The sequence below is a fragment of the Coregonus clupeaformis genome, unplaced genomic scaffold (genome assembly GCF_020615455.1).
Source record: "Coregonus clupeaformis isolate EN_2021a unplaced genomic scaffold, ASM2061545v1 scaf0724, whole genome shotgun sequence".
Taxonomy (NCBI): Eukaryota; Metazoa; Chordata; class Actinopteri; order Salmoniformes; family Salmonidae; genus Coregonus; species Coregonus clupeaformis.
The window spans coordinates 145,412-167,165 of NW_025534179.1; the positions used below are offsets into that span (position 1 = coordinate 145,412).

The 21,754-nt window shown below is 47.1% G+C and overlaps 1 protein-coding gene across 2 annotated transcripts in view; it reads right to left on the reverse strand.

The window, feature by feature from the left end:
* LOC121570755 (potassium voltage-gated channel subfamily KQT member 5-like) overlaps window positions 1–7,501 on the reverse strand; it is a 125,899-nt gene extending 118,398 nt beyond the window's left edge. For both annotated transcript variants that reach the window (XM_045216498.1, XM_045216497.1), the window contains exon 1: window positions 6,170–7,501. In XM_045216498.1, coding sequence (XP_045072433.1) covers window positions 6,170–6,516 — 347 coding nt within the window. In that variant the 5' untranslated portion in view covers window positions 6,517–7,501. The remainder of the gene's footprint in view (window positions 1–6,169) is intronic.
* Between the last annotated feature and the right edge of the window lie 14,253 nt (window positions 7,502–21,754).

A 21,754-nucleotide genomic window follows, 5' to 3' on the forward strand; every position in this document is an offset into this window, starting at 1 on the left:
ATTTTTGACTACTTTTACTTTTACTTCACTACATTCCTAAAGGAAATAATGTACTTTTTACTCCATACATTTTCCCTGACACCCAAAAGTACTCGTTACATTTTGAATGCTTAGCAGGACAGGAAAATGGTCCAATTCACACACTTATCAAGAGAACATCCCTGGTCATCTCTACTGCCTCTGATCTGGCGTACTCACTAAACACACATGCTTCATTTGTAAATTATGTCTGTGTTGGAGTGTGCCTCTGGCTATCTATAAATGAAAAAAACAAGAAAATGGTGCCGTCTGGTTTGCTTAATATAAGGAATTTGAAATGATTTATACTTTTACTTTTGATATTAAGTATATTTTAGAAATTCCATTTACTTTTGATACTTAAGTATATTTAAAACCAAATACTTTTAGATTTTTACTCAAGTAGTATTTTACTGGGTGACTTCACTTTTACTTGAGTCATTTTCTAGGTATCTTTCCTTTTACTCGTATGACAATTGGGTACTTTTTCCACCACTGCAAGTAAGCTTCCTCACACACACACACTTGCACTCCTTCCTCACATCAACGTCTCTATTCAAGCTTCCTCTCGTCATCACCTCTGTTCTGGCCTTGCTTCAACCAGCCACCGTCTTCTCTTCCGTCAAGTGCGTCTGTCTGACGCGTCTGCTTTGTGTCAAGCAGGGTCCTTGTGACTATCAAAACACCCTGTCCTCTTTCAAAAGGCACCTCTCTCTTAACGACATTTACACTTCTTACTGAATCACACCGCTAGACACAGTGTTTACTGGCTCTGCGTCGCTGCTTCTGAAATACTTCACCTTCGCCTGCCTGAGCGTGTAGACTCATGCTTTTTCCATTGAGTCAAGAGAGCTAGCTAGTAAACACTACACATGCCTTCCAATGGGGAAAACAAGGGAGAGTGTATGGGATCTTACTGAATCTATTGACATTGCTCTGGGGTGGGTAGTCAGTGACGCAATGTAATGCATGCCATGTTTTAATGCACTTTAAATAAGTTCGATTTGATCTGTGTAGGCCGAGAAGCGGCCAGTACACTGAAAAAGTGCACAGCGTAGAATGTGAATAGCGTTGGCACCAACACTTCCATTGCAGTGTGTGTCAGTGTGTGCCAGTGTAGTATGGGTGCATGATGTGCGTCTTCTTCATGACATTGGTGTGTTGATGAATGCCGGCTTGCTGGAGGCGGGAGGAACCTGGAAAAGACAACATGGCAGTGGAGTAGGAAGAAGAAGATGTGGCATTTCGATGTGTCAGATAGAGTGACAGATAGAGGGACAGATGAATTGATTACAGCAGCTCAAGGTTATGTGTATTTGATATCAGTTTCATACAAATCCTTCATTTTTGTAGAATCTGCATGAGGAAATGACTTACTTCCTGAACAACTCAATCATAGAAAGGGGTGAGATTGCAAAAATACGGTCTTGCATAACATCTTGGGGGTGATGCACAGATGCTGTCAGCGTTACACCATTCATCCACCATCCACCACAGACACTGCAACCATCAACCCTGGCCAGACACGGGAACGAACACCCTAGAATACACTGGGTTCTGAATAGTGTTCCGTTGTCCGAAAACGTGGAGTTTGGATCACCGTTCCGTGCTCCCTCACTCCCTCCCTCGCGGGTTGGGCTGCATCACAAATGGCACGGAGGGCCCTATGGGCCCCGGTCAAAAGTAGTGCACTATATAGGGAAAATGGTGACATTTGGGACACACCCTTGGTGTCTTTAGCCAGGTGTACACTACGCGACTTTCAAAATCCTAACATCGCTGAACCTCTCGCATTAAACGACCGTCTTTCCTGTAGTTTTTTATGTCTTGCCAACGTCGTGGTGCGCACACTAAACGATGTGGCACAGATGGAGGTCACACACTACAAGATACTTCACTTGGTCGTGATGATTCTCCATACCACGCTGTCTGGCGAAAACAATGATGTGATGATGTGATTAGATTTAAAAATCTCAAAAACTTGTCTGGGACATCTCAATCGGGGCCAACATCATGTAGTGTACACCCGGCTTTAGCCGCCCCGCATGCCAGCGCAGGAACCTGACGAGGCGGAAGGTTCCATGCGTGTATCCATTTCCACACGCTTCACTGCCCCTGACATACTTGCAGGGATAAGAACTCATTAATCCAGAGGTAAGATGAATGGCGGCACTGTGTGTCTGAGTGTTGGGGGAAGGAGGGGGGACCGGAGGAGGGTAGACAGAAGGGAAACGAGTCCCCGGGCGGGCAGTGATGCAGGCAGCTAGGCACAAAGACTGGCTCATACCTTGATCCTGCTCTCCCTCTCACAAATGGGCAAATGAAATGGATAAATACATACAGTGCATATCCTGCTTGGGCTCTGTGCGCAATCTTATATCATCATGAAGTATTTGAGACCATGATCTTAATCTTACATGATCTTATGATCTTATACCTGGTGTGAACCTGTGTCTGTGGGTGTTCATATTTCTCAAGGCAAGATGATCTACAGTAATTGTCTTTATACACAAGTGCTGTACCACAAGGCACCACCTCAGCCCATTGCACTTCTTAAAATTATATTATTAAAAACAGTTACAACTTTCGACTGAATTTGGAAATCATTCCAACAGAATTTACCTTTCAACCATGTTTCATTCCAACAGAATTGACCTTTCAACCATGTTTCGTTTTCATTACGATTTCCTCCAAAGAACATTTGTGAAACGTATTAGTGAAACGTAGAAAGTGCAATGCGAAAACATGAGTAGCTCCGTAAATCCTCTCTGACAGCCACTTCATTCATACCCAGAGTATTCTAAAGTCGTTAATCAAAGGAAAGGTCATCACTAGGACGCAGATAATGAACCAACACAACACACACAGACACCCAGAGCCCCAGGTATACAGTTAGGATTGACTGCTTAAAGTCCCCTCTTCAATAACAACACAAATAAACAGTAGTTCTTACATAATGCCTTTTTAAAAACGAAACAAACTGCATGAAAGGCATGTCATATATCTTGATTCATTTATCATAACATTGACATTGCTAATGATCTGATGACAATTGCGATCACATGTGTGACAAGGAAATCTGGTTGCCTTTACCTGTCTGCCTTGTTAAACAACTGTGATTTGAAAGACCTCAAGCTGAAAAAGATTCATATGCTTATGTACAGTATAGTGCAGACATGGCATCCTTTCGAGTTTGATAGTCTATAGTAAATCATCAACATTTTGTTCCATTGGATTTCTAAAAGCTTATAACAGAGTGAATAAGCCATTAAACTGCATATTAAGGCCAACTATTGCCCCGTCACACCAATTACTACAGATGACCTGGCAAGTATAAAGGCAATCACATAGGATCTATACAGTATAATCCAGTATCAGTATCATGATCTATAGTTAAGTGAGGTGGGGGGGGGGCTCAGATATCCTTCATATCTAATACTCTACTCTTGCTCATCTCCCAGGGCTGAAATAAATCATTCACTAACTTCCCAGCCATGATCCAACCAACCATGCGCTACCAAAGAGCCAAGCTTCTGCAGCCCAGAATACGATCAACAAATCTGGCCTATCAGATTTATGGGCCCTAATAAAGAGAAAACTAAAAAACGGACAATGCAGTTGTTGAAAACGTAATTATGTAACCAGCCCACCCCTTATGTCGCCTGATTTGGATTTTATTAGGATCCCAATTAGCCGACGCCAATGGCGACAGCTAGTCTTACTGGGGTCCGACACATAATGAAAAATACATTACAGACAAAAGACTTTACAATTTACATATGTTTAAAAACATTAACATATAGTGTGTGTGTGTGTGTGTGTGTGTGTGTGTGTGTGTGCATCTATCATTTACACATACATGAACAACTAGGGGACGTGAAATGGACACACTCTCTTCAGGGGATCATAAAAAAGGACACCCCCCTCCAGACATGATGACCCCAGACACGATGACATCACTGAGCAATAATACAGTGATGCTTTATGGGTAGTAAGAATATTGTTCTCATTTCTTACATGGCAGTGGGTAGGAAAATAATTGTCAAATAATGTATATATACTGAACTGTATCAGAAACACCATGCACATAGCCCTATGGGTCTACTGCATGGCTCAATGGCACAATGATAAGGCACGTTTGGAAGAACATTATCAGTTTGATAAGCTGCCTGTCAATGCAAGAGAGTGACAAGGAACTGTGACCCCACAGTTGATCTCTAGATATCCCCAACACACAAACACAAACTAGCCAGATCTTCCCCTATAACCCCAGAATGTTGATTCTCAAAACACGCTCAGAACCATGCACTCGTCCACACACACTTCCTTCCTCCAGACCGGCTCAGAGAGACAGACAGTGATAGCAGCGCTGTCACACGCAGGAAATCAAATGCAGCTGGTCGCCTGGTCAACAAACGGAGCCATCTGACGGAGACCAGATGGACAGAGACACAGTGAAGATTTACTCTTTCCTGTATCTGGTCTGGTCCCCCTCATGGCCAAACAGAAGAACTCATATAAAGTACTCATATGCTGAACATATAGAAGTGATGTAGGCCTATAGAAGCAGATCTCATGTACAGTAAAGTACTTGCTTAATATCAACACTGTAAGGGCCTTGCAGAATAACCCATACACAATGCTTATATAAAGAACTCATATAGAGGTGGTACACAGAACTCGTATAGCGTGTGCTCATATGAATTTATATAGTGCTCAATCTCATCACTGTAGCCTACTCAACATCGTAGTCTGTTACGAGAGAAGATTGTTAGTGAATCTATACTAATGTTGTATCTTAATTTGATCATCATGTTGTTGCAGGAATTTTCTTACACAAATGCAAACTTCTAGTGTATTCAAGGTTTAAAAAGGCTTCTAAAGTTTGTAATTTCCACTTTAAAATGTCAGACCAGATTTGCCCTAACAAAAAAATGTATCAACCCCTACACAAAATGTCCACATAATATAAATATTTACATATATACACTGAGTGTACAAAACATTAGGAACACCTTCCTAATATTGATTTGCACCCCCTTTTGCCCTCAGAACAGCCTTAATTCGTTGGGGCATGGACTCTACAAGGTGTCGAAAGTGTTCCACAGGGATATTGGCCCATGTTGACTCCAATGCTTCCAACAGTTGTGTCAAGTTGGCTGGATGTCCTTTGGGTGGTGGACCATTCTTGATACACATGGCAAACTGTTGAGGGTGAATAACCCGGCAGCGTTGCAGTTATTGACACACTCAAGCCGGTGCGCCTGTCACCTACTACCATACCCTGTTCAAAGACGCTTAAATATTTTGTCTTGCCCATTCAACCTCTGAATGCCAAACATACACAATCCATGTCTCAATTGTCTGAAGGCTTAAAAATCATTTTTTTACCTGTCTCCTCCCCTTCAGCTACACTGATTTAAGTAGATTCAACAAGTGACATCAATAAGGGAAGTCATGGAAAGAGCAGGTGTGCCTAATGTTTTGTACAGTCAGTGTAAATATCCACATAATAATTCACATTTCCTGTTGCTGCAGGATTATTGTCCTGCTGTGAGAAACTGGGTTAAAGTTAGACAAGGCATCTGTACAGTTCATTGTGTCCAATGTTTACTATACAATAGCTCTTGAATAATTTGAGCAATTCAACAGTGTGAGTCATTGAGAGGGGGTTTTGAAATGCAGAAAGGGGGTTCTCTCTGCATTCATTATTGGCCATCAGTGGTCTTGGTTGGCTATACAGCACATCAATTTAATTGACCAGGGGTTGGATAGATTTGTGATAGATCCTGGGTAGGATCTATCACAAATAAAACAGCAGCATATGATTGCCTGTTATAAATGTGTTCAGTAAAACAAAATATGAGCTATGGTAAAAATACAAATAAAAGAGAATGACTGCCTTTTGGAAAGTCCAAAACCTATTGAAATGATCATTTCAGATTATCAGACATCATGGCCCCATTCTTATTCAAATGAGATGAATTTCCAAGAAATGTGTCCAGCCATTTATCGTGGTAGAACTCACAGGAGGATCTTTCGAGGTGGACGCAACAGGTGGATACATGAGTTTCTGACGGATTGCGGAATAAAACAACTACGCAAGAAGACTTCATACCATGCAGATATATGTATGAAATGTTTCACTTACACAAACGCATGGTAGATGAACGCCCAGGCTCGTGGTCTCTCCAGCACGTTGTACAGTAAGTTTTGCAGCCTTCGGTAACGGACATTTCTCCGGCCGCTCTGAGCGCTGTATATCAGCGGCTTTCCCAGCAGGCTGAGCCGGGCTCCCTTGTTTCCCCTCAGGCTATCCGAACCCCCCGCACCTGTAGCGCTGGAGGCCGACAGCAAACCGTCCCCAGCACTGGCGTTGTTCATCATCCTTCCGCCGGACTCCACATCCTTCAAGTCATAGCCCTCGGCGCGGTGGCCGGGAGAGGTTTTCATCCAGAGCCCCGTACCGCCTTCATCTCCGCTGTGATTGCGGGGCATGGCATCACCAGGGCGGGCATGAAGTGCTGCTGTGCAAAGGTCCTCTGGGGCATGCGTGGCTGTCTTTGAGGTGTAGATGAGGAGCTCTCTGAATGAACAGCAAATTAAGTATCCCAGCTCCTTGGAGTTAGATATGAAACCATAGCCAAGGCACGCTGTTTACCGCGTCTGTGTTTTGACCGCCCTCTTTCGCCCTGTCAACCATCAGCACTCCACATGCACTGTCGGGTTTTCCAAAGCTGTGTGTCGCCTGCGCGTAAACGAAATGCACAGCGCCCGCGATTTTTAAGTGGGCGCGTCTTGAGGTCCAGTTCCAACAAATTGTCACCCCTATCCCAGATAGTTTAAAGGGGAGTTGTAGTCAGCACGACATCACTCGGCTCGTATGGTTTTGCATAAACACACAGGAAGTGAATTTCTCCAATGAAAGGCGACTTTCTCACCAGTGCGCGGTGCTCAGCCTGTTGCTTCTGATATAAATGTCTGCGGCGGAGGTGCACGATGATGACTGAGGCCAGCCAATAGTGCGCATTAAATGCTAAAGAGAACGCACCACACTAATGATTTCCAATTGAAGTATTTGTCAAGGTATTGATGACAATTCCGTATCTTCAGATATTTTCGTGTCAGCATGTCCTCGTTCCTCTTGCTTGGAAGTCCTTAGTGATTGAGAGATGTTTCATTGTCAATTGAGCGCTTGAAACACAAGTCGCATGAAAACCACGATTTTATTGTTGGCACTCAATTTCCCTTTAGGCAAAAACGATGCAAATAACTAAAGTGCAAAATAACGAGACGCCTTCGAATGCTCTATAAAGTAGGCCTAGTCTATAGCTTAATTAATTTTCCATTCAGAAGTTAAAATATATTCCAGTCGATGGAAAAATAAACCGCAAACGGTATGACATCTGTATAAAATATCTAGACTACAGTAACCTACACAGATGAAAAAGTCATTCTGAATTCCACCCGCCGGCGCGCCAACCAAAACGACAGACTATAGCAAAAATAATAATTATAAACGTCTCGGATTTATTAATAATTATGTGAAGAATTCCCACTTATTAATATCCCCTCTTCTCCCCTTCTCTCATTTCTCTGTCAGCAGCTGCTGTCCCCGTGACCACGTGACATGGCCAGAAATAAAATACCGAGACACGGTGCAATGTAATAACCTACACATTGGATAGGTTGTTATATCTTATACATTTCCCAATTACAAAAATGATAGACTTGGATGATCTTCAAACATAAATAGTTAACTAATTAATAGGGGGATGGAGAACTTGGTTAGTTCATTTTGTTACTGAATGGTCGATGCTGCAAGATGTTGTTTTTCTGTAAAGCTGTTGCCTGTAGAGGAAGTTGTGGAATGTGGCTTATTATTTTCTTATTCAGTGAACACACATTTCCTTTTGTCTATACCGCAAGCGTTATAGAAAAGCAGTCATTATAGTATTCAATACTACAATAGCACTTCTCAGAACTTCTGTAGCCTGGTCTCAGATCTGTTTGTGCTCTTGCCAACACTCAATTGCTAATTGTCAAGCCTAACACAATGAAGTTGGCATGATAGCACAAAAAGACTGGCACTCAGGCAAGCTTGTCTGCTGGAAGCATTCACATAGAATGGGCTGGTCACAGTCTATACAGTCAAATAGACGTGTAATTTAACCCATTAAGACTGTGTGGCAGCTAGCCTAGCGGTTGGGCCAATAACAGAAAGGTCGCTGGTTCGAATCCCCGAGCCGACTAGGTGAAAAACATTATAGCCTATCTGTTGATGTGTCTTTGAGCAAGGCACCCTAATTGCTCTTGTAAGTCTCTCTGGATAACAGCATCTGCAAAAATGTAGGCTACTATAGTGGCTTATTCCATTTTCCATTTTAGTAATTTAGCAGACGCTCTGATCCAGAGCGACTTACAGTTAGTGAGTGCATACATTTTTCATATACCCTTATGTTTCGTCATCATGTAAGGCCATTTTTTTGACATATAAGTGCTGACCATGGAGGGACAAGACTCGTTTTGATGGCAGAAAGACCATTAAATGACATAAAAGTGAGAGGGGACAATGGAGGATATTCTCTGGATGACAGCAGGCTCTGCCATACCACAAGAGCCTGTAAGCGTCAGCACCCTGTCACCTAACTACATAGCTCTGACCCTTCGACAGGTCTGCACACACAGGATCTCTCTAGTAGAGGTTAGCGCCTCTGTCCTTCCAATCCACCCTCTCCAGAAGTGCATACAGTATATCAGGGGCGGACTGGGACTAGAACTCAGCCCTGACATTTCTAACACACCGGAAAAATGTTTTCCTCGAGACCCCCACACCGGCCCATTTCTTCCCTTGAGGCCCCCATTATTAGCCAGATAATGATCATTTTGCGCAAAATACCCAAGTGAGACAAGTCCACTGGGCTAAAAATGGACCAGCCCATCTGGCATTTCGGGCAATACGTCCCTGCAGTTTATGATAGGCAAACAGATATAAACTGCATCCGTACACTGATGATCATCTTACAAAACTACACCATCTGCTGGTGATTACTGGTTAGTTACTCAGTAGGTTATTGTATTGCAACGTCTCGGAAACCATCATTGTCCCCCACGAAGAAATCGGGGAGGGGACTGTGGATCTGTCTCCGTCTGTTCGTTCTTATGTTCGTACGTTAGTCACATGCGGTATCTCAGACAGCTCTGGGACGATTTTGAAGAAACTTGGATGAATTATGCGTCTTGCCATAGAGATCCGGCCTTGTTTTGAAGTGACATGAATTTACTGTAACCGTTTTCTGGTTGTTTGTTTGACTATATGCTTGAAAACCGCATTTCAGGCACTATGCATCAGTTATGACACAGTAGTATGGTGTTTCAATTATGCATGGGAAGTGGATTGTGTAATTCAAAATAAACTGTACACACAATGCATTTTTTCTTGGCAAATGATTTAAACCAAAACTCAGTATACTGTAAATGCATCACTTTTTGCTAAATCTACCGTTATTCTTTGCAACTCAGGGACTAGAACTCAGCCCTGACATTTCTAACACACCAGAAAAATGTTTTCCTCGAGACCCCCACACCGGCCCATTTCTTCCCTTGAGGCCCCCATTATTAGCCAGATAATGATCATTTTGCGGAAAATACTCAAGTGAGACAAGTCCACTGGGCTAAAAATGGACCAGCCCATCTGGCATTTCGGGCAATACGTCCCTGCAGTTTATGATAGGCAAACAGAGATAAACTCCATCCGTACACTGATGATCATCTGACAAAACTACACCATCTGCTGGTGATTACTGGTTAGTTACTCAGTAGGTTATTGTATTGCAACGTCTCGGAAACCATCATTGTCCCCCACGAAGAAATCGGGGAGGGGACTGTGGATCTGTCTCCATCTGTTCGTTCTTATGTTCATACCTTAGTCACATGCGGTATCTCAGACAGCTCTGGGACGATTTTGACGAAACTTGGATGAATGATGCATCTTGCCATAGAGATCCGGCCTTGTTTTGAAGGCCTTGTTTTGAAGTGACATGAATTTACTGTAACCGTTTTCTGGTTGTTTGTTTGACTATATGTTGAAAACCGCATTTCAGGCACTATGCATCAGTTATGACACAGTAGTATGGTGTTTCAATTATGCATGGGAAGTGGATTGTGTAATTCAAAATAAACTATACACACAATGCATTTTTTCTTGGCAAATGATTTAAACCAAAACTCAGTATACTGTAAATGCATCCCTTTTTGCTAAATCTACAGTTATTCTTTGCAACTCAGATATGTGGTGCATCAGTTTCCTGTGCCAAGCCCAACTTCCTGTAATTTCTGAGGGCCTCTTGCACATAAGACGGTGTCAGTAGATGTTTCTTAAAGCTTTATATACCCCAGTACTGTACGTGCAGTGAAAACTCAACAACTCAAAACCCTCAAAGCAGAGTGCACACAGATCTAACATCAGAGAACCCTACCCTGAATCCTAACATTAACCATTTAGGAGGATTTTAAATATCTGACCCCGCATCAGTGGTTAGAGGGATCTACTCTCTCCTCTGAACACGTCATCCAACGGGAGGATCCTAGATGCAGAATGTAAGCCACTTGGGCTGTTTCCCAACCATTTCCACTCAATGCACAGAACACAGAGGTCAACATAAAGAGAACAAACATTATGAAAATAATGAACATGATTATATTTCCATTTCCATTCTTCTCTGTGTGTTCTATTTCTGATGAACCATAAAGATCACCATCATTTGGCCCTTAATGGAAGCGGTCACTTCCTGGGAGCTGGAAGATAAGTATCTTGACTGTATTATACTGTATGATCTCTGGTCCTCTCTCTCTCTCACACACACACACACACACACACACACACACACACACACACACACACACACACACACACACACACACACACACACACACACACACACACACACACACACACACACCACACACACACCACACACACACCACACACACAGGTCGTGAGCTCTGATCCAGTGACAAGGGGCAGGAGCTAGATTGCCTGCAGATGTTGTTTCGTGGGGCCCTCCGCTTTCCTAACGAGAGGATGTGAAACATAAATCTCCGGGCCCATGTTGCCATGTGTCCTGTAAGAGGTCGAACGAGAGGCCATTTTGGTACAACTTCCCCTTTCAGTGAGAGAAACCAACGTAGTCATGAATGAAGGAACTATTTGAAGGAACTATTTAACAGAGTCAAAGCTATCCTGCAGAGTTTTATATGCAAAGTTGAAAACGTTCGTAGAGTTGTTTGCCCATTATTTTGCTTACTCCACTTCTCCCAAACAATTATTGCGTTACACTTTTTAGGTTAAAAGATGTGGTCAGAGAAAGTAAATATACTTTCCATATTCTGAGGGAACTCTCACACACCAAAGACAAAGAAAAGGGGACAACATTCCTTGTAATGTTACAAATGATTAAGGACTGACTGATTAGGTGGGGACTGGCAGAACTAGGGCGCGCTTTGGTCCTGTTTTAATCCTTTAAAACATTGACTTAGTGGTGTTGCCATCATAGTACAAAAATAAAACGTAATTTATCAGTGTAGGTACTCGGTATAGAGAAGGGTGAAGACACGTTATCCCCCTTAGGAAAGGAGTAGTGTAGCAACCTTAGGCCAACACCTAGCGAGCTCGTCAAGAGGTTCAGACCTCTTGCCGTAATGGTTAAGGCGTTGGCTTCACAGTCGCTGGTTTGAGTCCCGGTCGGGGCTAGCCCCCCGAATTTGCTACAACATACAGTACCAGTCAAAAGTTTGGACAGACCAACTCATTCTAGAGTTTTTCTTTATTTTTACTATATTTTACATTGTAGAATAATAGTGAAGACATCAAAACTATGAAATAACACATATAGAATCATGTAGTAACCAAAAAAGTGTTAAACAAATCAAAATATATTTTATATTTGAGATTCTTCAAAGTAGCCACCCTTTGCCTTGATGACAGCTTTGTACACTATTGGCTGTCACGAACAGAAGAGGACCCAAGAGCGCAAGTTCAAATTCAGAGTTCTTTATTCAAGGTTACAGGCGGGAAGAGGAGTCCCAGGGGTGTCAGGGGTCTTTCAGGGTCCTCCTGTGGGTACCTGTGCTCCGGGGGTCACCAAATGTCCGGGGGTGTCCAGTCCAAGTGCTTAGTGTGTGTGTTCCCCAGTGATGGAGCGGCGTATCGGGCTGAGGGTGGTGAAACGTCTGGGCACGCTCATCTGGTGGTCGGAGACCTGGGGGAACACACACACACAACAGCAAAATGAATGGCAGGCAGAAGTACAGATCAGGGCTGGGCAAATATCGTGGTGAGAGACAGAAGGCAGAAACGAGTTACCGGAGGGGCTGAAGATCGGAGAGTAGTCGAGGTCCAGAAGGCAGGTTGGGATAGACGGGGCAGTAGAACAAGGAGGCAGTCAAGAAAGGATCGGTATCACAAACAGGAGTCAGAGCGCAGACAGGCAGGTTACTGGTCCGGGTTTGAAGACGATCTGACAGGGCTTGGCTGAAAACCAGGGCTTGATATACTGGGAGAGGTAGTGGGGAAATGCAGTTCAGCTGGCAGAGTAATTAGAACAGAGTGAGGCAAGGTGAGGATGGTGAGTGGGAAATGCAGTGCAGCTGGCCAGGTAACAAGAGCAGAGCAGGGCAGGTGGAGCTAGTTAGGCTGAGTAGAGAGAGGGAGGTGAGCAGAGTGGAAGATAATTGAATGCAATTAATGTTGCTACCAGGGAGAGAGAGTGCTCATGACAGGACCCCCCTCCAAGGGACGGCCCCAGAAGTCCCAAGAACAACATCATGCCGGGAGGGTGGAGGGGAGCAGGCGGCGGGTCAGAACTCCTCCGAGCGGTCCGAGTGAATCTCCTCATCCTCAGAAGGAGCTGGAGGGTCACGGTCGGGAGACAGGACAGGCACTGAGACAGGAGCAGGGCGGGCCGGACGGCTAGGAACCCCTCTTGGACGGCCCCTACGGATTGCAGGCTGATCAGGATGTAGTCGGTGGAAGTCAGTGATAAGGGTCCGGTCCACTATCCTCCTGGCCGGGATCCAGGTCCTCTCCTCTGGACCATATCCCTCCCAATCAACGAGGTACTGGAGACCCCTACCCCTTCGCCTAGAGCGGAGCAGCCGCCGGACGGTGAAGACAGGACCGCCATCTACGAGGCGCGGAGGAGGTGGCGCCGGAGCTGCAGGGACCAGGGGACTTTCATGGACCGGCTTGACCTTGGAGACGTGGAAGGTGGGGTGGACCCGCATGGAAGCGGGCAACTGAAGTCGGACCGCCGTTGGACTGATGACTTTCTGCACAGGAAAAGGACCAATGAAGCGAGGGGCCAGCTTTCGTGATACAACCCGCAGCGGCAGATCCCGGGCAGACAGCCAGACCTTCTGACCAACCCGGTAAGTAGGTGCTGGGGTCCTCCGTCGGTTGGCACCGACGGCGTAGCTGGTTCCAGACTTCAGGAGCACAGTGCGAGCCTGGGCCCAAGTGCGGCGGCAGCGGCGGGCATACGCAAGAGCAGACGGACAGGTGGCATCCGCCTCCTGGCTGGCAAACAGTGGAGGTTGATACCCGTAGACACACTGAAAGGGGGAGAGCCCGGTGGAGGAACTGGTGAGTGAATTATGGGCATATTCCACCCAGAGCAGGTGTTGAGCCCAGGCCCGGGGATTTTGGGAAGCCACACACCTCAGTGCCTTCTCCAGCTCCTGGTTCATGCGTTCAGTCTGGCCGTTTGACTGCGGGTGGAATCCAGACGATAGGCTGGCGGTGGCCCCAAGGAGATGACAGAACTCCTTCCAAAAGGTTGCTGAGAATTGCGGGCCCCGGTCTGACACTATATCCTGGGGTAGGCCATGGATACGAAACACATGTTCCAGGACCACCTGGGAGGTCTCTTTAGCAGAGGGTAGTTTGGGAAGGGGGCACGAAGTGGGTCATCTTACTAAAGCGGTCAACAATGGTAAGGATGACTGTGTGTCCGTCAGAGGCGGAAGGCCCGTAACAAAGTCCAGTGAAACGTGGGACCAGGGCCTCTTGGGTATGAGTAGGGGTTGCAGCAACCCAGCAGGAGGCTGGTTGGGAGTCTTGTTTCGGTTACAAGTGGGACAAGCTCGGATGAATTCTCGGACATCCCGTCTCATCCCCCGCCACCAGAACCGCTGGCGGACCAGATGAAGGGTGCGAGTGATGCCGGGATGACAGGCCAGACGGGATTCGTGCCCCCACTGAATCACAGGTGACCTGAGATTTGCTGGAACAAACAGACGGTTGGGGGCGCTGGTGCTTGGACCTGGCTGGTCCCGAAGAGCCTCCATGACCTGCTTCTCGATCTCCCAGGTGAGGGCCGCTACGACCAAGTGGCTGGGAAGAATGGGAGCTGTCATGGCGGTGGTCTCGTCCTTCTGAAACATCCGGGAAAGAGCATCAGGTTTGATGTTGCGAGATCCCGGGCGGTAGGAGAGCGTGAAATTGAAGCGCGTAAAGAACAGAGACCACCGCTGTTGACGGGAGTTCAGCCTCCTGGCTGTTTGGATATACTCCAGGTTCTTGTGGTCTGTCCACACTACGAATGGTTCCTTTGACCCCTCTAACCAGTGCCGCCATTCTTCAAGGGCGAGCTTGACAGCCAACAGCTCGCGGTTCCCAATGTCGTAGTTGCATTCGGCAGGGGTTAGCCGACGGGAGTAGAAGGCACAGGGGTGCATCTTGCCATCCTCAGCTGCTCTTTGAGAAAGCACTGCACCCACTCCCACGTCCGAAGCATCTACCTCCACCACAAACTGCCTTGCTGCATCTGGCATCTGGAGGATGGGAGCAGAAGTGAAACATGTCTTGAGGATATTGAAGGCCTTATCAGCAGCTGATGTCCATTGGTACGGTTGTTTAGTGCTGGTTAGCGCCGTGAGGGGTGCAGCCACTGTGCTATAGTTTCTGATGAATCTCCTATAAAAGTTGGCAAAGCCCAGGAACTGTTGCAACTTCTTCCGAGACTCAGGAACTGGCCAGGAAGTGACAGCCGACACCTTCGTGAGATCCATCTGAATGCTGCCCTCGGTCACCACATACCCCAGGAATGAAACGGTCTTGGCATGGAACTCGCACTTCTCTGCCTTCACGAAAAGAGAGTTCTCCAGCAGGCGGCGCAGGACCAACCGGACGTGGTGCGTGTGTTCTGACAGAGTCTTTGAGAATATTAAAATATCGTCAAGGTACACAAATACGAACGTATTTAGCATGTCCCTGAGGATATCATTCACTAGGGCTTGAAAAACTGCTGGGGCATTGGTGAGGCCGAAGGGCATGACGAGATATTCATAGTGGCCGGTTGGTGTGTTGAACGCTGTCCTCCATTCGTCTCCCTCCCTCATCCGCACCAGATGGTAGGCATTGCGAAGGTCCAGCTTAGTGAATACAGTGGCTCCCTGCAGCAGTTCGAAGGCAGACGAAAGTAAGGGCAGTGGGTAGCGATTCTTAACCGTGATGTCGTTCAGACCCCGGTAATCTATGCATGGACGAAGAGAACCGTCCTTCTTGCCGACAAAGAAGAATCCCGCTCCCTGCGGGGAAGACGACGGTCTAATTATCCCGGAGGCAAGAGAGTCATTAATGTAGTCCTCCATGGCCTTTCTTTCCGGGGCTGACAGTGAATACAGACGACCCTTGGGAGGTGCTGTGCCAGGCAGGAGATCAATCGCGCAGTCATAGGGTCTGTGTGGGGGTAGAGATGTCGCCTTGGATTTGTTGAACACCTCTTTCAGGCTGTGGTAACAGGCCGGAACATTGGATATGTCGGAGGTAGCGCTAGATCCTTCCCCGGTGAACGGGCAGGGTGGCCCCCCTTAAACAGGTCTGGTGACAACTCCTTCCCCACTCACGGACTGTTCCTGTCTCCCAGTCGATGTGGGGGTTGTGCTGACGGAGCCACGGGTATCCAAGAATGAGTGGTTGGCCAGGTGAGTGTAGGAGGTGAAACTGGATGGACTCCTGGTGGTTTCCTGACAGCAGGATTGTCACAGGGGCGGAGATATGAGTGACAGTGCCAAGATGATGCCCATCCAGGGCTCGTGCAGGAATGGGTTGTGTCAGTTGATGATGGTTCACGCCCAGTTGCTGTGCAAGCTCAGGGTCCATGATGTTTGCTTCGGCTCCGGAATCCACAAGGGCGGCCAATGTATGAGTCTTGTCAGAAAGCTGAAGGCGGAGATGAAGCAGGGTCTTTCGGATGGAGGGAGACTGAAGGCTTGTTGAGCTCACCCGGATCTCCCCTACACCTGGTGAGCTGCGGCTTTTGCCGGACAAGTAGCGACACGGTGATTCTCGCCACCACAGTAGAGGCAAAGGTTGGAGCTTAGACGGCGCCGACGCTCCTCGGGAGTCAGAGAGGCACGGCCAATCTCCATGGGCTCAGGCTGATTGAGTTGGCTATGGGACTTGACAGGCAGGGGCTGGACAGAAGCGGTATCGACCCGAGTACGGATGGCAGGTTGACTGAGACGGCCCTTCTCCCTCCTCCGGGTCTGTATACGGCGGTCAATGCGAACGGCAAGGTCAATGGCGGCATCAAGCGTTGAGGGCGGGTCATGGGAAACAAGCTCGTCCTTGATATAGTCCGCCAGGCTATGGAGGAAGGCTTGCACCAGTGCCTCTGGGTTAAACGAGCTTTGACTGGCCAGGGTACGAAAGTCAATGGAGAAGTCTGCCACTGTCCGATTGCCCTGACGGATGGTGAGCAGAGCTTGTGACGCTTCGGCTGTTGGCGAGCCTAGGTCAAAGACCTTTAACATCTCCTCCTCAAAGGCACTGAAGGAGGCACAGGCTGGGGTTTGCCGGTCGAATTCCGCCGTTCCCCACAACCGAGCTCGACCGGTGAGATGTGTGATGACATACCCCACCTTGGCTCCCTCTGTTGAGAAAGTCCTGGGCTGTAGTGCAAACTGGATTCGGCAGCTGCTCAAGAATGGTCTTACTTGCTTCTGGTTGCCATCAAAACGTTCCGGGTTCCCAATCCTTGGTTCAGGAGCGTGGGGATCTGGTGGCAGCACTGCCGGGCCTGCAGCATTGGGACCTCCAGCGGAGGGATGAAGGAGTATCGGTGGTACAGGAACAAAAGGACCAGGGGGGTGCAGGTGGAGTAGCCGGGCTTGAGAGTAGTTGCAGGGCTTGGGCTAGCTGTTGTTGCTGCAGTTGGAACTGTTGTTGCTGCTGGTTGAATAGCTGGAGAAGGGAAGCGATGTCGCCAGCCATCCGATTTATGTCTCCCTCAGAGCGTTCCAGTCGCTGTAGGGCAGTCCTCTCTGGCTCTTCCTCCATCGTGGTCAGGGAGTGCGCTGGGTCCATGATGGTCAGATCGTTCTGTCACGAACAGAAGAGGACCCAAGAGCGCAAGTTCAAATTCAGAGTTCTTTATTCAAGGTTACAGGCGGGAAGAGGAGTCCCAGGGGTGTCAGGGGTCTTTCAGGGTCCTCCTGTGGGTACCTGTGCTCCGGGGGTCACCAAATGTCCGGGGGTGTCCAGTCCAAGTGCTTAGTGTGTGTGTTCCCCAGTGATGGAGCGGCGTATCGGGCTGAGGGTGGTGAAACGTCTGGGCACGCTCATCTGGTGGTCGGAGACCTGGGGAACACACACACACAACAGCAAAATGAATGGCAGGCAGAAGTACAGATCAGGGCTGGGCAAATATCGTGGTGAGAGACAGAAGGCAGAAACGAGTTACCGGAGGGGCTGAAGATCGGAGAGTAGTCGAGGTCCAGAAGGCAGGTTGGGATAGACGGGGCAGTAGAACAAGGAGGCAGTCAAGAAAGGATCGGTATCACAAACAGGAGTCAGAGCGCAGACAGGCAGGTTACTGGTCCGGGTTTGAAGACGATCTGACAGGGCTTGGCTGAAAACCAGGGCTTGATATACTGGGAGAGGTAGTGGGGAAATGCAGTTCAGCTGGCAGAGTAATTAGAACAGAGTGAGGCAAGGTGAGGATGGTGAGTGGGAAATGCAGTGCAGCTGGCCAGGTAACAAGAGCAGAGCAGGGCAGGTGGAGCTAGTTAGGCTGAGTAGAGAGAGGGAGGTGAGCAGAGTGGAAGATAATTGAATGCAATTAATGTTGCTACCAGGGAGAGAGAGTGCTCATGACATTGGCATTCTCTCAACCAGCTTCATGAGGTAGTCACCTGGAATGCATTTCAATTAACAGGTGTGCCTTCCTAAAAGTTCATTTGTGGAATTTATTTCCTTCTTAATGTGTTTGAGCCAATCAGTTGTGTTGTGACAAGGTAGGAGTGGAATACAGAAGATATCCCTATTTGGTAAAATACCAAGTCCATATTATGGCAAGAACAGCTCAAATAAGCAAAGAGAAACGACAGTCCATCATTACTTTAAGACATGAAGGTCAGTCAATACGGAACATTTCAAGAACTTTTAAAGTTTTTTCATGTGCAGTCACAAAAATCATCAAGTGCTATGATGAAACTGGCATTCATGAGGACCGTGACAGGAATGGAAGACCCTTTCAAGACTTCCGCCGAAGTTGGTGCCTCTCCTTGTGCGGGCAGCTATCGGCGGTCGTCGTCACCGGCTTTCTAGCTGCCACCGATCTGCGTTTCTGTTTTCCATTGGTTTTGTCTTGTTTGTACACACCTGGTTCCCATTGTATGATGATTATTTCCCTATTTAACCCTCTGGTTCCCACATGGTTCTGTGCGTGTTTGTTCGTTGTGTTGTGTCATACACTTTTGTGAGCTGGTGTGTTTTCCCTGCGTGGAAATTAGTGTTTGTTTTTCCGAGTAAAGTACGTTGTGTAGTTCTGTGTCCTGCACCTGACTCCATCCTACCGCTGCACATTTGACACCTGACAGACCCAGAGTTAACTCTGATGCAGAGGATAAGTTCATTAGAGTTACCAGCCTCAGAAATTGCAGCCCAAATAAATGCTTCACAGAGTTCAAGTAACAGACACATCTCAACATCAACTGTTTAGAGGAGACTGTGTGAATCAGGCCTTCATGGTCGAATTGCTGCAAAGAAACCACTACTAAAGGACACCAATAATAAGAAGAGACCTGCTTGGGCCAAGAAACACGAGCAACGGACGTTAGACTTGAATGGCGCCGGAGAAGATGGCTGCCGTTTTACAGCCCTCTAACCAATTGTACTATTATGTGTGTTTTTTCACGTTATTTGTAATTTATTCCTTTACATAATGTTTCTGCCACCGTCTCTTATGACAAAAAAGAGCTTCTGGATATCAGGACAGCGATTACTCACCTCGTATTGGACAAAGATTTTTTCTTCAACGAGTCGGACGCAAAGGATATTCTACAGACACCCGACAAGGCCCAAATCCCCGTCATTCGCATGAGAAAGAGACAGAGATATCGTGGACGTAGGTCGGGGTGCCTTGTAAGGATCCGACAGCGAGCGAGAAAAACTGCCTCATCCATCCTATTAGCCAATGTTGAATCATTTGAAAACAAATTGGATGACCTAAGACTAAGGTTATCCTACCAACGGGACATTAAAAACTGTAATATCTTATGTTTCACAGAGTCGTGGCTGAACGACGACATGGATAACATACAGCTAGCGGGCTATACGCTACATCGGCATGATAGAACGGTTGACTCCGGTAAGACAAGGGGTGACGGTCTGTGTATATTTGTAAACAACAGCTGGTGCATAAAATCTAATACTAAGGAAGTCTCTAGGTTTTGCTCGCCTGTGGTAGAGTATCTCATGATAAGCTGTAGACCACACTATTTACCAAGAGAGTTTTCATCTATATTTTTTGTAGCTGTCTATCTACCACCACAAACCGATGCTGGCACTAAGATTGCACTCAACGAGCTGTATAAGGCCATAAGCAGACAGGAAAACGCTCATCCAGAGGCAGCGCTCCTAGTGGCCGGGGACTTTAATGCAGGGAAATTCCTAATTTCTATCAGCATGTTAAATGTGCAACCAGAGGAAAAAAAACTCTAGACCACCTTTACTCCACACACAGAGACGCATACAAAGCTCTCCCTCACCCTCCATTTGGCAAATCTGACCATAACTCTATCCTCCTGATTCCTGCTTCTAAGCAAAAACTAAAGCAGGAAGCACCAGTGACACGGTTAATAAAAAAGTGGTCAGATGACGCAGATGCTAAGCTACAGGACTGTTTTGCTAGCACAGACTGGAATATGTTCTGGGATTCTTCAGATAGCATTGAGGAGTACATCACATCAGTCACTCGCTTTATCAATAAGTGCATCGATGACGTTGTCCCCACAGTGACCGTACGTACATACCCCAACCAGAAGCCATGGATTACAGGCAACATCCGCACTGAGCTAAAGGGTAGAGCTGCCGCTTTCAAGGAGCGGGACTCTAACCCGGAAGCTTATAAGAAATCCCGCTCTGCCCTCCGACGAACCATCAAACAGACAAAGAGTCAATACAGGACTAAGATTGAATCGTACTACACCAGCTCTGACGCTTGTCGGATGTGGCAGGGCTTGAAAACTATTACAGACTACAAAGGGAAGCACAGCCGCGAACTGCCCAGTGACACAAGCCTACCAGACGAGCTAAATCACTTCTATGCTCGCTTCGAGGCAAGCAACACTGAAGCATGCATGAGAGCATCAGCTGTTCCGGATGACTATGTGATCACGCTCTCCGTAGCCGATGTGAGTAAGACTTTTAAGCAGGTTAACATTCACAAGGCCGCAGGGCCAGACGGATTATCAGGACGTGTACTCCGAGCATGTGCTGACCAACTGGCAAGTGTCTTCACTGATATTTTCAACATGTCCCTGACTGAGTCTGTAATACCAACATGTTTCAAGCAGACCACCATAGTCCATGTGCCCAAGGACACTAAGATAACCTGCCTAAATGACTACCGACCCGTAGCACTCACGTCTGTAGCCATGAAGTGCTTTGAAAGGCTGGTCATGGCTCACATCAACACCATTATCCCGGAAACCCTAGACCTACTCCAATTTGAATACCGCCCCAACAGATCCACAGATGATGCAATCTCTATTGCACTCCACACTGCCCTTTCCCACCTGGACAAGAGGAACACCTACGTGAGAATGCTATTCATTCACTACAGCTCAGCGTTCAACACCATAGTGCCCTCAAAGCTCATCACTAAGCTAAGGATCCTGGGGCTAAACACCTCCCTCTGCAACTGGATCCTGGACTTCCTGACGGGCCGCCCCCAGGTGGTAAGGTTAGGTAACAACATGTCTGCCACGCTGATGCGCAACACGGGGGCCCCTCAGGGGTGCATGCTCAGTCCCCTCCTGTACTCCCTGTTTACCCATGACTGCATGGCCAGGCATGACTCCAACACCATCATTAAGTTTGCCGACGACACAACAGTGGTAGGCCTGATCACCGACAACGATGAGACAGCCTATAGGGAGGAGGTCAGAGACCTGGCCGTGTGGTGCCAGAATAACAAACTCTCCCTCAACGTGATCAAGACAAAGGAGATGATTGTGGACTACAGGAAAAAAAAGAGGACTGAGCACGACCCCATTCTCATTGACGGGGCTGTAATGGAACCGGTTGAGAGCATCAGGTTCCTTGGTGTCCACATCACCAATGAACTATCATGGTCCAAACACACCAAGACAGTTGTGAAGAGGGCACGACAAAACCTATTCCCCCTCAGGAGACTGAAAAGATTTGGCATGGGTCCTCAGATCCTCAAAA